This window comes from Nipponia nippon, unplaced genomic scaffold (assembly GCF_047370975.1).
Source record: "Nipponia nippon isolate SJK-2023a ecotype South Korea unplaced genomic scaffold, ASM4737097v1 scaffold_1, whole genome shotgun sequence".
In the NCBI taxonomy this organism is placed as follows: domain Eukaryota; kingdom Metazoa; phylum Chordata; class Aves; order Pelecaniformes; family Threskiornithidae; genus Nipponia; species Nipponia nippon.
The window spans coordinates 152,021,407-152,038,187 of NW_028262290.1; the positions used below are offsets into that span (position 1 = coordinate 152,021,407).

The 16,781-nt window shown below is 37.2% G+C and overlaps 1 protein-coding gene across 15 annotated transcripts in view; it reads right to left on the reverse strand.

Annotated features, from left to right (window-relative positions):
* PARD3 (par-3 family cell polarity regulator) overlaps positions 1-16,781 on the reverse strand; it is a 467,913-nt gene that overhangs the window by 12,538 nt on the left and 438,594 nt on the right. For all 15 annotated transcript variants that reach the window (XM_087778504.1, XM_087778469.1, XM_087778511.1 and 12 more), the window contains one exon: positions 2,147-2,267. In XM_087778504.1, coding sequence (XP_087634630.1) covers positions 2,147-2,267 — 121 coding nt within the window. The remainder of the gene's footprint in view (positions 1-2,146; positions 2,268-16,781) is intronic.

Genomic DNA, 16,781 nt, shown 5'->3' on the forward strand with positions numbered 1-16,781 from the left:
ACTTTCCACTGCTGTGGTTTGTAACCAACAGCTTACAGATGGAGTAGACTGAAAAGATGTTGATGAATGTATCTAAGTATTTTGCTGCATATGTATTATAAACCACTTTTGCATTTTTTTTGTGTCACTGGTATTTAATAATACATCTGGATCTGTTTTGAGAGTGTGTCTTAACAAAGTCCATCATTTTAGACTAATATGTTAAAGTAATACACACTCCTTAAGAGAGAAGGTTATGGCTCCTTAACACCAAAATGACTGTGAGCTGCTGAAATGGATGAGATCATTGCTTTATCCTTTCCAAGCATTGTGATCTTGAAAGGCTGGAGGACACGATGGAAAAAAAAAAATATAATTCAAAAACACTCTGTGCCAATTTTTTTTAAAGTACATATCTAAAATAAAACATTTGGTCACCTATGTATTTAACAACAGAGCAGCTCCTACAAAAGCAACAGTAAGCTGCAGAATTAATATTAATACATTAAGCTGAATTAGTCACTTCGAGCTCATTTGCATGATCTGTAGAAGGGGAGTAAACAGAGATCCCATTTGTTTGAATAAGAGAAAAAGGAAAGGTCAGTGTTCTGACCCACAATTTAGGAAATTATTCCATTCCTAAGGTAATCAGCCTGTCATCCAAATAATTCCCTCCTCGCTCATTACAAGAAACCATAATAAAAGCCAAGTTGCCTGTCTAAAGTTGCTATGGCATTTACATATACAACAATTTGGCCCATGACCTTCAGTAGTTAAGTTCCCAAGTCTTCAAGAGTGCAAGTTTTTCTCATACACAGTTTTCCCAAGAATGCTGCTCAAATCTCTCATTTGAAGACTAACCAGCAGTTGATATGCATATAGGAAGTACCTCCTACGCGCAGCCCCCTTCCACCCCAAAACTGCTGCACTGTAACTGTGATGAGCTATCACGTTATCTTCACCACATCAAATCAAAAACATCTGGTAATAAAAAAAAAGTTTATTTTCTTTATTCAATTTCAGAGAAGGTTAGAGGTTTTCTAACATGGGAAAAGAGAAGCCTATATCCTGATACGGTATGTTAAGCATGGGTAGGTCATTTAGGGATACATTTACCTTTGTTCCTCTCCATGCTGCATGTCAAAAATACCACAGGTTCAAATTGGTGAGTTTAAGATGGACAAGGACACAAAGACCCAACAAAAGTAAAAAAATCTTCTATATCCACCACAAGAGGCAACTAAAGATGTCATATGTGTTATGATGTTACCTAGGTGGTTCTGTGACTTCATACACACGGATGCTGATCTTCAGCTATTTCCACTTCAGTCTCGTGTGCATTGTAATGCTAAGTAACAATAACCCATCACCTACACCCGCTTCGAAGGAAGCTGTGAGAGGTTCTACTGCTGTCATCATACAGCTTCCACTTTTTTAGGAATGCAAGCAAATTATTCACTGTCTTTATTGTGGAATTTTAAACAAAAATACAATAAAATATTTGCCCCATATTTAAAGGATCCTAATTTAGGATAGGTAATTGATTAAAAAGCAACACTGATTCATTCAATTATGTTAAACAAGATAAGTACATGGATTTACATAATTGTATCACATCACTAGATCAGATTGAATAGGATTTAAATGATCAATTAGGATTTATATCTCGAGGCAGAACTGTCTTGGCTAATATAAGTGGCAAAGGGGTACTATTGTGAAGCATGCTATTATGCGTATCGCTCCTTTACTGTGAAAATACATAGCTCTTCTTCTTAAGGAAAAGAACTAATCACAGTGATACTGTTTCAGAGAAAATACCATTTACAAGGTTACATGTGCTCTCTAAATTATTTATTGTTAGTATGTGTTTTATTCTGATTTTCCTAGAAAATTTCAGAATAATTGATATTGCCTTTGAGGAAAAAAAAATTCAAATAGTAACTCAGAGAGTCGAGGGTCTAAACACAGAGCAAATAATGCTATATGCACACAGGACAGGTGGCTAAGGAAATTTAAAAATGAACTAAACATCAATGAACTAAAAATGAGGATAACAGAAAGGGCAGAAGTCCAGAAGCAGAGGACCCTGCATCCCTATTGCTTTGCTCCCGACCAGCCCAGGGGCAGTGGGAGTTAGGGAACCCTTCCAGGTTTGACGGACACTTACCCATGGCTGCTCAAAACTGTAAGTACGTCTCCTGTCTTCCACGTCCTCATCTTGCTTTGCTTGCTGAAACTCTTGTCTCAGGCGCTGTATCCGGTCATGATTGTTAGGGGTTGATCTGTTGCTAAAAGAGGGAGGATGAACATGATCAATATACTTAGGAACTGCCATCTGTGACTGTAATTTCTTAGCAAGGGTCTGCTACTGCAGTGCAGGAGTAGAGATTTTAAAATAATTTCCAAGCATTTAGTACAAAGATCTTTAGTTTTTTAAAGATGACTAATGCTGTTTGACTTATAAAGAAACTTCAGATAAGAATAAGATGAATGAGGCTATTCCTAAAAATCATTAAAAGTTGCTGACATCTTTTCAGCCTATGTTACTCCTAGAAATGAAGAGGAATACATGCGCTAGTGTCAGACTTAACATAAAGGGAAATTAAGAGAAAAGTCCTAATGATTTCTACTACTGAATAAACATGAATGATACTTTTCCCCAATCAATAAACTGTAGTACTGTCAGATCTTTATTCACATCACATGCATTACAAAGTCTGAAGGCCCTACCTATACAAAATTTGATTATTTTCCCAAATCAATAAAAGCCTGTCATCCCTTAGTTCTGTTTTTAACAAGTCTTTTAAACTGATCAGTCTGAAAGCATTAAAAGGCTTGGGGGCCAGTAAAAAGCAATCCATTTGACAGTGCTGTACGCAGGAATACATTTGGGCAGCAGACTGGCGCTGGCTGATGCCCCATGGATGCCGGTGGGCTGGGGAGGGCTGTGTAACATCACACCCAGAACCCTGAATCCTTCAAAGCCATCAATTTTTCCACAACACCTATCGCAGGTAATCCGCTCTCCATAGTGCAGGTTTATGTGAAACCATAATGAAATATGCACAGGAATGGTTTATTTCACGGGGCAGAGGGAAAGTGGATATTAATCTTGTTGCCATTTTTCCAGCTGTGCGGCTTGCACCTGACCCCTACAGCCCTCACCATATTTCAGACATGTTAATGTGGGAATCACAGGAAGCCTGACAAACAAATATGTTATATCAAGACTAACCAGAAGCATTTTAATCTCTTATTATGGCCGCCTTAAGCCCTACATTTCATTCTTTATTTCAAAAGAGCTGATGAGGAATGGTCAGCTATTACTTTGTTTCAAAAGAGAAATCTGCAGGGAGACAACAGAAAACAATTCCATAGATTCCTGTCCTTGGATACAGGGTACAATAAAACACAGTCCATTTATATCCCATGTCTTCTCTCATATGAAAAGAGATGATTCTGGAGCCTATTTGTGACTGTTTTCCATGTTTTTTGGGACTGGTAGGTGCAGTGGATTGGAGGTGTGGATTGGAGGTGTTTCAGATGTTACCTCCCAGTCTTTTCAGTGCCATTAAATAGAGCTTGGTTGGCCAAACAGAAAAATTAGCATGGTTCTAGCAAAGGCTAATTTTTGAAGGGGTTTGTTTTTTTTTTCTTTTCTTTGAAACCAAAGGCAAAGAAAAGGAAGGAATTTATGGAATTGTTTTCTTTCATTTTTTTGCAAATGGGAGCTTTAAGAAATGCTTTATTTGTAGGGTAGGTCAACTTCCATGTGCAAATTGCCATTTTGGAAAGTACAGTTATAGAAAGCTTTATTTAGAACAGGTGGAAATGAAACATTGTGGCATTTTCAAGATTTCTGCTTCATTGTAGGTGTGTTGCTAATTCTATTTCCTTAATTCAACTTATTTTTGTGGAACATCTTATCTCCATTTGCAGTTTTATGTTATGTAAATTTATTCTTTATTATCAAATTCTGCCCTGCTTTACTATACAACCACTTGTTTTTGTCCCATGCATTGCTATATACTGCACATTTTAAAAGTAATCATCACAATCCAGTACAAGACATATACAAAATACTTTTAAATGGTCTGTTGATTTTTAAAACTGGTATTGTTAATCTGACAAACAAGCAGTCCAATACTTTCTACACAGACAGTGTTTTCTGTAAGATAAATTGTACTTAAGTGTAGCAAAATACTTTAAGTATTAGTATTTCCAGTATAAGAACATATGTTTGAGAGAGAAATGCCATTGAACTTTGGTGCAAAATTACTAGGAAAGCACTGTATGTAGACACCTTGAAGTACTCAAGATGATCGGTAAATAAATAGCATTCCTTAATCAAGGTTGTTTGAAACTCTAAGGGATCACAGGGCAAAAGTGACACTGGAGCAAATACCCAATGGCAAAGAAAAACAGAAGGTAAACCGCAAAAGTACTGCACTAAACCCTGTGCATTATAAGGAACAGACACACTCTACCACCCCAAAATGGGCTACTGGAAGGGTTACTACAGATCTACTGGAAGGGTTATTACAGATCTGAGGACTTCTGCACATTTTGTGATTGTTTTTCATTAAAACAATTACATCAACAGAGGAACAGCAAGCAAATGCACAGTGTCCTTGCCATGAAGCCAAAATGCGTCCCCTCCCGAATAGCAAATACGTGAATTTGACACCCTTTACACTGCAGAGATGGAACAACAAGGGACAAGGAGGATCCTGGGATTTATGATTAACTTGTCTCCAGACCTAAGAAGAACTTATTCTAATGCAAAAAAAAAAAAAAAAAAAGAATAAGTCAAGCTTATTTAAGAAAAGTTATTCAAAGTTATTAAAAGGTTTGACAATAGCAGAGAAGATAAATCTTTTAACAATATTTCTATTTTATCTGAAAAGCAAGGGACATGACCCAAATTTAGAAAATTGCAAAAGAAGTGAATTATAAAAAAAGGACTATTTCACAGAAAAGAAAGAGCGAAATTAAAAGACAAAAACACTTATGTATCTACTCAGACTTCTTTGTGCTCAAAAACTCTGTGAGACACAGAAAGTGAGGTCAAGTCAGTGGTTTTATAATAAAAAAAGTAAACATTTTTATTTAGAAGAGGAAAATGCAAAAGGCAGGCAGCTAAGGAGGGGCTAAGATACTTTTAAGAAAAGATTATTTGAGGACTTAGACTATATCTCACGCTGGCTTCCTTTCATTTCTGTTTTCTTAACCTTGTCCTGATTCTCTAGGTTGAATTATTCAGCTGCCCTAACTTTTGCACCAGTGAAGGCTTGCACATCTCCATCCTGGTCTCCCATGTATTTTCATGTCTCTCTTCATCCAGTTAATTTTATCATCAGTGCTTTTTTGCTCTGTTTTTTACATCTCCCACTGCTCTCAGGGAGCACTTGGTACACCCGTTTGATATCTTATTCAACCCCCAGCCAACAGTTACTACTTCCAGAAGGAGGAAAATGCAAAAATCATAATCACAATAAAAAACTGTCACAAATAAAATTTTGGAGTGCAAACCTAGAAGTGCAAACCTAACTTTATTCCTTTTCAGGTCCTGAGAAGTTCTGTTTTATCTACGACTCTTTATGTAAGTCACATCATTATCCCTTGGGACACATCTAAACAAATTATATTCAGTGTGAAGAGTCCTTAGCCAGTCTAAAGCAAAATGAATTTTGACTAACTGGATGAATTCATCCAAGAGAGGTAGGGTCATATCAACAGACTACTAGGATGCAGGGCTGCAGGTGTTCCTGCTGCTTAAATTCCCCTTTGACCTTTGCAGATGTGTGGCGTCAGTCCTCAAAAGTGTAATTAAAGGCACTATGACTTTCCCTATGCCTACTTAATAACAGGATGGCTGTGAACTTACAGAAGACAATTAGCACCTCCTAGCATCGGATACAAGTGATGTTCTTCTTTCAAAGTGCTCTCATTATTAAATGTTCTTTAAAAGAACTAAAAATCAAGGCTTTTAGGGCCAAAGTTAACTTGAGTTGCGAAGCGGCTGGACATCCTTGTATCACATCTCTACTTGGCACCCCATTCCCTTCCATCTGCAAGTGGCACATTTCACAATCAGCTATTTTGTGAGCGCTGCTTTAAAACACACACCCGCCAGCACGGGCTAAAAATGCAACTGTAAGCAAGGCTTAGATAGGCCAGAGCTGTCACATATTTCCAGAAACAAGCAGCTGCAGCAATGACCATCAGAGTCTCAGATCATTAAGCAATGTCTCAGTGTGATGTCATGCACTGATGTACAGAGCTGTAATCCTTTCAAAACAGACAGATTTTCAGTGTGATAAAGTAGACACAAACATGCTACTGAACAGGGATGACTAAAGCTTTGGAAAAAAATTTATTGGCCTGAAAAAGCATGGAAAAGGTCCTAACAACATCACCAGGCAGTTGCAACATGACTAGAATAACCAAAAGGTTGGTAAACAAACAGCGTTCTTTACACCTTGAAATCTTTTAACACAGATTTGAGCTGCCAGGGACTTGCTGGTCTGACCGGCTGCTTAGATGTCTGGATAGCAGTTATAAAACACAGATGGGTTCTTATTTACTTCAAGCTGTCAAATAACTATCACCTATTTGTATAAAATAAGTTCCTTTCCATTTGGACAGATTACTCACATCACATTAAAAATCAAGCGCTGAATTTGAATCTACCTGTGTCTACATGTAAAGAGAAGCAGAAAAGGAGTTTATTTCTGTCCCATTGAGGATTAATGATGTCCTTGCTCTGGTGGCCATGCCATAGTTGGCAGCACGCATTCTTGCCAAAGTTCAGAACTAGCTGAGTGTCTACAAAATCAGCCCCTTCCTTCATGGCGTGAGCAGGATGAGAACAGCCCAACAGAAAGCAGAGTGGTGATAATCTAATAAAAGCTTCTGCTACATTTACTGAAACTCGAGCACCCTCTCGCCACGGTGCTTACTCCAAGCAGATGGATTTGTCTGTTTTGGATGGCCCTTGAGGGTGGATAAGCAAAAACTGTCAAGTTGTTGAAAAAAGCCACGGATGTAAAATAAAATGAAAGTATGCCCTTTACCAGGCTTAAAGTTAGCACCGTACTCCAGTGCACGCCCTGCTGGTCTGTTCACTTTAAACAGATGTGTTAATTGCCAGTGACACAGACGACCGTGCCCACACACCGCGGGGTGGATGAGGGCTGAGCAGCGGCAGAGTTTGCCCCATTTCCTTCCTGCCACCAGCTTGCCAGAGCAGGTTGGTCTTTTCCTATTATTTTGTTCTATGGTTTATTTTTTGACATCTAAATACCAGGCCTCGAGCTTACATTAGTGTAACCACTTGGCTGGTCCTCTCCTTCCAGTGTGCCCTACATACAGTCCTTCTCTGAGACACGAGGGAATAGATTTTCCACTAACACACGCATATCAACACATACAGAGATGGTACACAAACAGGAGCAACCATGGCCGGTGTCATATAAAAGAGCTGTTGCGTGATTACAGAATTGCTATAGCCAGCCTGAGAAAAAAATCAGCCGAGCAAGAGATCAGATTTGTTAGACTACAAATGTACTTGTAACACAGTGCAGATAACCTGGAAAAAGGCATAGAAAGGTTTATCCTACACTACTTTTGTTTTTCTTAAATGTCAAAGAATTTATTGGGAACAAGGCATTAAAAGGTGGGGGAGAGGTGTAAAAAACCCCAAAATGTATCAATTACAAAACTGCAAATAAAAATAGCTTCTCTGTACAAGCTTCATTAAGTTTTATCAACTAGTATCTTGGGGTTTTACACTCAAACCACAGGTCATAAATTCACAGTAAATCCCCCATATGTTCACCAAACACCTGAATTCAATTTCTCTTCTAGTTGTAAGAAACGGAATGTGCTGCTCAAATTAATTATGCATGCAAAGTTAGTTTCTAACAAGGGCAGCTTCTTGCATGCTGAAGGGTATACATCCTATCTGAATTTTTTTTCCACCAGATCTCTTTCAATCTTGCCTTATTTCTACTGTTCACAAGGTTATAAAAATCCTTCTCTCTCGCCATTTCATATTTGCTAAATGAATATCATTTAATAACTAATAGCATTATATATCCTTTAAAGTCTGCTGGTTTTAAAGGCAGCTAAATTCAGCGATTGGCTTAATGTGGCAGGCAAGATCTAACATGTTACCTGTACACATACCTACACACTTCAGCATATTAATTCCATCAAAACAAGGATTTAAAACCTAGGATTTGTGTCAGTATGTATGAATGTGAAATCAGCTCATCAGGAAGTCTTCTGTCATTTCCAGTTTACCTTCACAGTGGTAGTCATCAACTCCAGTACCACAAAGAAGTTACACAAGTCCCCAAATGCACTCACTTTCTTCAGTGAAAGAAATTAATTTCCAAATTTTGACATTGTGATTTGTTGATCATTTCACACCAATTTAAACAGAGCAAATAATTAAAAATCAAAAACATACAACTCTATTCTCTGGGTTAAAAAGGTAGTTTCAAATGCTCTTAATTTGGCACTCGCTTCTGGCGTGATGGCCATAAACAATGTGGAGAACTGGAGCTGATAGGGAGGTCACTTCACCACAACAGTCTCTTCAAACTCTCCAGACTAGATTTCACTTTGAGTCCCTCTGTGGCCCTTCTGTAGCAGGGCCATCATTTTACAACCAGCAAAATCTGAAGAATGCACCCAAGACCCTTTTTATTGCCACCATCACTCTTCCTTATTAGCCTGTCAGAGCCTGCACACCGGAGACAGAAATCCAGTCTTACTTTTCAGGGGAATTCTTCTACTAAAAAGAAAAGCAGAGATTTTAGGAGCTTACTACAAACATCTGAAAACAGATACTCAGATACTGGGTTATCACGCATCCTAAGCCTTACTTTGGAGCTGTTAGATTTTGCAGATATAAGCCAAGCCAATTTTCAGCCACACACAACTTGTTACAGCCATTGTCATAGGGTATTGCATTTTCTGAGTTAAAAAAAAAAAAAAAAGAAAAAAGAAAAAAGAGAACACCACAGGTAACCTAAAAGAAAATACATGACACCTAACTCTGAATTTCTTATGAAGGTGTTAAGGAAATGGCAGAAATACACATACAAAGATAATAAAAGAAAAACACTGGTGATCAAGCAAAGGAGAAATTTGCATTTTTGATTCTAAATGAAATACAAAATTACTTCAAAAGCAGGCAGGGAGAAGCGGGCTCTAACCTTCTAAGTATCTTCCTGTCCTAACTGGAGCAGACAATGATGGCTCCAGCGCTGTTAGGTCTGTTGAACATCCACAATTAGGCATCACAGGCTATTTTGTGTCAACACGAGGAGGATAGCCTGGCACAGTAACACAAAGACATTTAACAAAGACCACAGAGAAGAAATCCTCTCCTGGACCTAGCTGGCTGTTCCTGTGCCAGAAGAAGGGATCACTGGAGAGATCCCTAGTGGGCTTCAGGCCATGTCAATCTTTGTCTCTGTTTAAGCTAATCCACCTGCTTTGCTGGAAGGTATTTAGGGAGAGCTCCCTCTGATCTCTCTGGATGAGACGTGGGGCAGAAATCTTCAGCAGAGGGGCAGCAACAAGCAGCTAGGGAGCAGTCACTTCTTAAAGCACGGCAGCTATTTGCAAAAAGGAACATCTGCCCATAGCCAACACCACCTGTGTAGTGTGAATGTTGTTAGGTAGGTGTAACCCAGCTCACTCCAGCACACCTTACACGACTCAGCTACTGTCGTGTGGTGACACTATATTTTACAGTATAAAATCTGCTTCAGAGCCCAACTCTAGCTAACAATAGAGTGAGAAAAAGCCTGTATTTTCATGGGAGGAGACTAGACACACAAAAAAAATAGAAAAAGGAAAGATCCTGATCGTACCATTTGATTTGAAGGATTCATCAAAAGTGAGTAATATTTTATCCAACTAATGCACCATTACACTGTGTGAATGGTGACATTTCCATGTGAAATGGTGAAATTTCGCTCTGTTTCAATGCAAGAAAACCTTCTTTAAAAGGTATTTAGGTCTTGCTTAATGCATCGACATAAGTTATACTGGAAATGCAAAAAATATTTTATGTTGTTTTATTTCTCTTTTACCACAGAAAATGCTTAGGAAATAGGTATCAGGCTGCTACAACTAGCAAAACACAACAGAACGTTTTTGACTCCTGTGAACACTTGCCCTCACTAAAAATGAAATCTTATTTTAAAGTAGGAATAAAACTATAGTATCAAGCAGTACGTTGCTAGACAAACAGTGATATATAGACAAAGACATCTCTTTTAAATGCCTGAACATTTAAAAAGATAATACGTTAGGCAAAGTTCACATGGCTCCCACAGTCCTTAGCAGCCACTAACATAATTACAGCATAATTATTTCTGTTCTTTGACAGAGGGGCTATTGCATTATAAATCTCAAAATAATATTTTGATTGATTTTTACATTATATCTTACTTTAACTATAGGCTAATTTCCAAGTGCAAAATGAGAAGTTGTCCATTAAAAACACACAAACAAAAATGACTGGCCTAAGGACACCAAGGCTAGGTCAAAGCTTCACATGGTTTCCAAAATTTGAAACTTAGGGAGACTCCCTCTGTTAGGAGCATCAGTAGTAAATCAGAAATTCTACATAAAACACAGAGAAATGTGGAATCATTGTTTCATTTTTGGCACTAAATAATCTGCAACCTCTAAATAAAACTTTAAATCTGAGCTTACTGTTAAGCATTTCAGCATTTAGTGCCTGTGCACACAGTTTCCCATATGACTCAACCACGAAAAAAAGAAAATCAAAGCTAAGATTGATTACTTGAATTAGTGCCTAAATTCACATGGCTGTTGCCTTCTTGTGAAGTTGATCACTAAGATTTATACTGATCAGTGCAAAAACTAATTACAATTTTTAATTAAATATTATTTTCATATGGAGATTAAAAAAATTTCAATATGATCTTTTGCAAAACAACTGATTTCTGGATAAATCCTTTCAGTATTTTATTGTAAAGATGAAGATTTTAATAAATAGATGTTTTAATCATGCTTTACCACCACACTGTCTTGATTAACTTTAAAAATAGAAATTGCCATAAAATTACAGTTATATTAAAAAAAAAAAAAATCAATTCCAGACAAGGACAGACAAGAACAGCACTTACCTTTTATCCAAAAATTCAGTTGGTTATTTAGTGAGTCAGCTGAAACTCAACTTTTACTACTTAAGATATTTTCAAGTTATTTCACTTGTTTTTCCTCTTGGAAATGTTGAAAATGTTTTTTCTTAGGAATTCTTTTTCAGATACTGCTCAGGATGCTTAGTAACTGCTGAGGGTCTTGCTATGTTTTGAAACACTGGATTAGAAATCCTAAATTCTAATATTTATTGTTGTTAGGCTGCTTAGTCTCAACCCAAGAGCAGATTTCAGATATCCAAAAGTGTGTATTTCTCTTGCTGCAGAAGAAATACAATATTTACTTGTAACACCACTTCAGTGGTTTACCAAGACAATTAGCCTGATAAAGGGTATAGGAAAGCTAATTTATTTACCAGGAGAAAGTAAGGTGGGATTTTTCTCAAACAATTTTAATCATCTAAAAGGCAGGCATGTCATTAAAACTACCCATCTAGACCCTTTCTAAGGGAAATACAGAGAAATAAGTTACTCCAGAGGGCAATTCGCAGCACCTGTCTTAGGATGCAATTACGTACCCTCGAGAGCTCATTACTTTTCTTCACTGACAAAGAAGAGTAGAGGGACAAGCTCAGGCTTAGATGAGTAGCTTTAGACAACTATATTAGGGCAGATGAATCCCACTCTAGATGGCTAACTTGGGCTTAAGGTAGGTGAAAAATGAATCATCCTAAGAAAATCTAGTACTAGGAATGCCTGGTAGAAGACGATGGTCAACTGGCATGGCAGTATAACCCAACAACAGTTTAATCCTTAGGCAGAAAAATGAATTGTAATAAAATTGTCTAAGTCACTCAGCCTCTCTGAGTTTTCATTCACATATCCACAAATGGACAACAGCTTTCTTTAAGAAGTGGTTTTTGAGACCCTGTATAAAGTCTATACAATGACCAGTTCTCATTTACTTTACCATAATTTTAATGGTTCTTTACAGACTACACTATACTACTGCTTGTAATTCTCCTTTATAGAAAAAAAAAAAAAACCCTAAGATTTTTAGTTTCTGAAACATACAGACATGTATAGCCATGCCTGAGATAAGCCAAGGACTGCAACATAACAGCTTCTGTGGTTAAGATCCCCTCGGTATGGCTAATTTGTATCTCAACTTTCACATTACTTCAGAAAATGCTATGCAAATGCTATAAGGTTTTCTTGAGTAACATAACTGCCATATGTTTTTCAGTAAACAGAAATAAATGAAATATGTATAATAAGTAATTCCACTTAGTACGTCAAATTTATTTTGCATGATATTGGCATTACATTATAAAGTTACAATGCTATTATTTCATGTTGTTATTCTTGTAGTCTTAGGTTGATAATGTTTCATTTTGACACCATAATGGTGTCTCTGGGGATTTTGATGACAATGTGTTTTGACATCATGTTAAAATATATCCAAACTGATATCACTTTATTTTGTCATCACTACCTAGTTTCAGTTGGATTTCTAAGATACTGCTTTATTCTGACATCTTTAATTAGGAAGATTTCAGTCCAAGTGTCAAATGCTGAAAAAAGTTTTGAAGATGTTAAGCATGGCTGTGTAGCACGCATTACTGCTGTTCAAACTTGTCCTGGTCAGACATCCCAAAATATAACGGATTAGTCACATGGTACAGATCCTCAGTCAGATCATAAAAACATGAAAATGCTTTTTCTTCTAGAGCATGATAATAAATTTAATAAATTGTACTGTAATTCTATTTCAGACACTTCAGGCAGGAGGCCCAGCAGCAAAAACGCTGCTGCAAACCAGAACCTTCTGCTGCTGTTGGAGCGTCTGACGTGTGCTCACTTCATGAGTCCCTGTATAGAAACCAGAAATTATTTCCTGAACGCTATTAAAAAAGTGAGTTTTCTAATTCATAAGCTTCACTGAAATGGAAACTGCTACATATGTGATTCTAACTAAAGAACAGCAATGCCAGTTCCCGTACAGAGCTCTGAAACACAATGCTGGCCTTGAGCCTTAACTAGCACAAACCTATCTAGACCCATTGAATCAAACAGAGCTTTGAGAGTTTATGGGCATCTGAAGATCTGACCAAGAGTTTTTAAAAGGTTTTAGGGGAAGAAATAATGAATAATTTTGAGCTCTAAGCTTCTTGTTACCAGTATGAAATTCAGGGATTGATTCTAAAATAATTTGCTGTAGAAATGATCTGTTAAGTTATCCCTCGGCTACCAGAAAGATGCCTGTCATACCAATTTGAACATGTCCACTTACAGCAATATCACTCACTTTCTTCTTTTTGTTATTTACTAGTTCTTCATTCTTTCTCTACAATGAATTAGAGAGCAACTCCAGGGAAATCAACACATTACACATACTAAGAAGTATATTTATTCAGCACAGCAGCCCAAGTACTACTTACTAAAATGATTGCTGATAAAATCTCTAATTTTAAACATTAATGCATAAGATTTCTCTGCCAATCAAATCTGATCAAAGAGATTAAAGAATTTCTTCTTTCCCCCCCACTCTGCTAAAGCATAATACTTAATAGGAAATGCTTGTATTATGTTATTTCAGAGAGCAGGCTAGAACTGAGACAATCCCTTGATCCCAGTTCATGAATAAAGCATTTAACGGACTGCACTTGTCAAAGGACACACTAAGCATTTGATCTATACAGTAAACAAATGCCTATGAAAAACAACACCCCAAACCAAAAATTTGCCATTGTTACTCATTATTTAAGATATTTTCCCTTCCTTCCTTTCTTATTTCAGCATTAAGACTCTGAAGGCATTGCTGGGATGACAAAATCACATTGAGATGAAAATGGAATTTTTCAAACAACTGATGGCAACAATTTATACTCCAGGGAAACAGCTAACAAGTCCATCTAAAGTTCATATGTAACTACTCTCCAGTAAGAGGAATTAATTGTTACAACACCAGAAAATGTATAATTATTAAACAAATGACAGCAGGCTAAGTTGTACCCTGACATTCTAACGCTCTCCACATCTTCTTTAAGAGTTTCCTTTGGGTATTTCCAGCAAAGAGGAACTCCTGCCAGCAGAAGAAAATTAAGCTACAGAACTGTGAGTCTGCATAACTATGAACCCAGCTGACCTGAAGAATTTGATACATACCTACAAAATGCTCTTTCATGCTCCCAAAAGACAAGATGAAATATTACAAGCAAGTAACTGCAGCTATTAACATAAGCAATACTGCAGAGCCGGTTCCATTTAATGCAAATTATAGACTTGTTTCTACTGGCATTGACCATTCTTCACTAGCAAAAAAACCAAGTAGGCTGAATTGTCTGAAAGGCCTATATAGAAGACTATGTTATTTTTAACAAATGTATTTATTAAAAAAACGTTTCAAACAATTTTTTCTACCTCTTGAGTTTAAAAGCTCAGTGTATCTTCTTCAATTACCTTAAAAAATAAGAACTGCAATTAATTTTTTTTTAATCTTTTTCAATACAATGAGCCTTATTAATGCAATGAGCTGTTAAGTGACAGACTAATGAAACATCAGCACAAAACTGCACTGGTATTTATGATTAATCTCTGAAATAAACTCATAGTGTAGTATTGTCTCTGTAATTCAAGGGTTATATTGTAACAGGTCACATTGTATTTTTTGTCACGTGTGACTGCCGTGATCCTGTAAAGACAGCAGTGGTAGAAGACATTGTACATCACTTGTGTAAACACTAGCCTTCTCCGAAAATTACTTCTCCCCTACAAAAGGTAACAGAAACTCCATGACTATCTACAGGAATTTTCAAAACGAACTAAGGCAAGACATGGCTTCCAGAGAGCAGTTTATATTGCTATGCTGCTAACTCAGATAAAGTTCAATTCCCGTGAATTTTCCCATTTGACCTGCACAGTAACTTGCTTTTAAGGCAAACCAAAACCAGGAATTAGAGGCTATGTAAGAAAAGAATGATAAATATCCTTAGGAAGCAGGACCCACAAAGATCTGATTTTGCTGCCCTTTTGCTATTTACTTTTTATTATTTTTGCCAGATTTCTGCATCATTAAGCACTACCCAAATAGCAGGACCCTATCTGCAGCAGACACTGCACAGACTGCCTACAACCAGCCCTTAACCAAAGATTTTACAGTTTAAGAACGGATTTGCACAATGGAACACACACACATTTGTGAAATGGTCCTTTTCCCCACAACAAATGCATGCAGTAGGTGGTCAGCTCAGTGCCCACATCTCCACTGACTGCAAAGGCAGATGAGCTATACAGGACTACACTGGAGACACCTAAAACCAGATGAATTAGGTTATCAGAGCAGACTTCTAAAATCAGGGCACCTGAATGAGAAAAATTACCTTACAAATGACACTTGGAGAAATTCTGTGGGATTCAGTTATCATCCAAACTTATGGAGAGAGCCACATCAAAGACACTTACTAGGTTAGGAGCTGACTAGCACGCAAAATGGTGATGGTATCTAACATGACTATGAAAAGAGCTGGCAGAAAAAATTGTGAGTGAAATAACTACAAATTCATTTTTCCTATGTTGAGGTCAAGTAGATGCTAAATATCCATCAGGACTGAAAAAAAGAAAATCCTGTAACAGCCCCTTCAGCCCCTCCCTGTCTTCGCAGTAGGCAATACTGACTCCAGCCACCCCGGCACACAATGGGAAGGGGGGTCAAAGAAGTCAGAGCAGCTGGGAACAACCTTCATTTGCATCATTTTCACTGCCACTTTGAATAAGAGACAATGTAGAAGCATGAGCAGCTCCCCAAAACCATTCTGGGAGGTTTTTTTAACCAAACAATATTATTTTAAGCCATTGGCACAAATAAAGTAACAATAGTCTCACAACTCACATAAGGCCTCCTCCTTTCATTCTCCTGTTGGCTGAACCCAAGACAGCCAAAGACAGAGACACAAGTCTGGTTATCTGATTACATTTAAGCAACTATACTTCCCCTTGTGTACAGGTAATTGGTTCTTTTGCAAGGGCTGTAAAAACCGGCATTGAGAGAACAATACAACTCATTAGCTCATGGTACTTATTTAAAATAAACCAAATGGCATGTCTTATATTACAGCTATGGCTCTATTACTAGTGCCCAATTCAGGTCGCATTTTTTCCAGCTCTATCACTCCTAGTAAATTACTTGCACTTGATGTAGAGCAGGCATAAAATGAGCAGAAAACAAAACTTCGGCCATTTTAATTTAAATTCTTATAATGGCAGGTCAAATTTATGTGAACTCTTTGGTGAATTGGTTCCTTTATTAGTACCCAGTTTAATTCAAATCAGAATCTTCTACAGAAGATTAATTAAATATTAATCAAAAGTCCAGGGCAGTCTAAGCTTCTGTTCCATTAACCTAAATGTGACTCCGTACAGAACCACAATGCCTTTCCTTTCCCCCCCGTCCTATTTTAAAGAAGGCTTTTAGGTTTTTTTCTGTTATGGTGCAACTCCTTGTAAATGCAGACATGCTATTTGCAGTGTATGTTTAAAGGTCACGATTCTTTTTCCTTTTCCAATTAAAGCTGCTCTTAATCACAATTAAGCTTTCAAGAAACAATTAAGAGAAGTCAAAACTTTTCTCCATCAATATGTTTAAGAGATGTA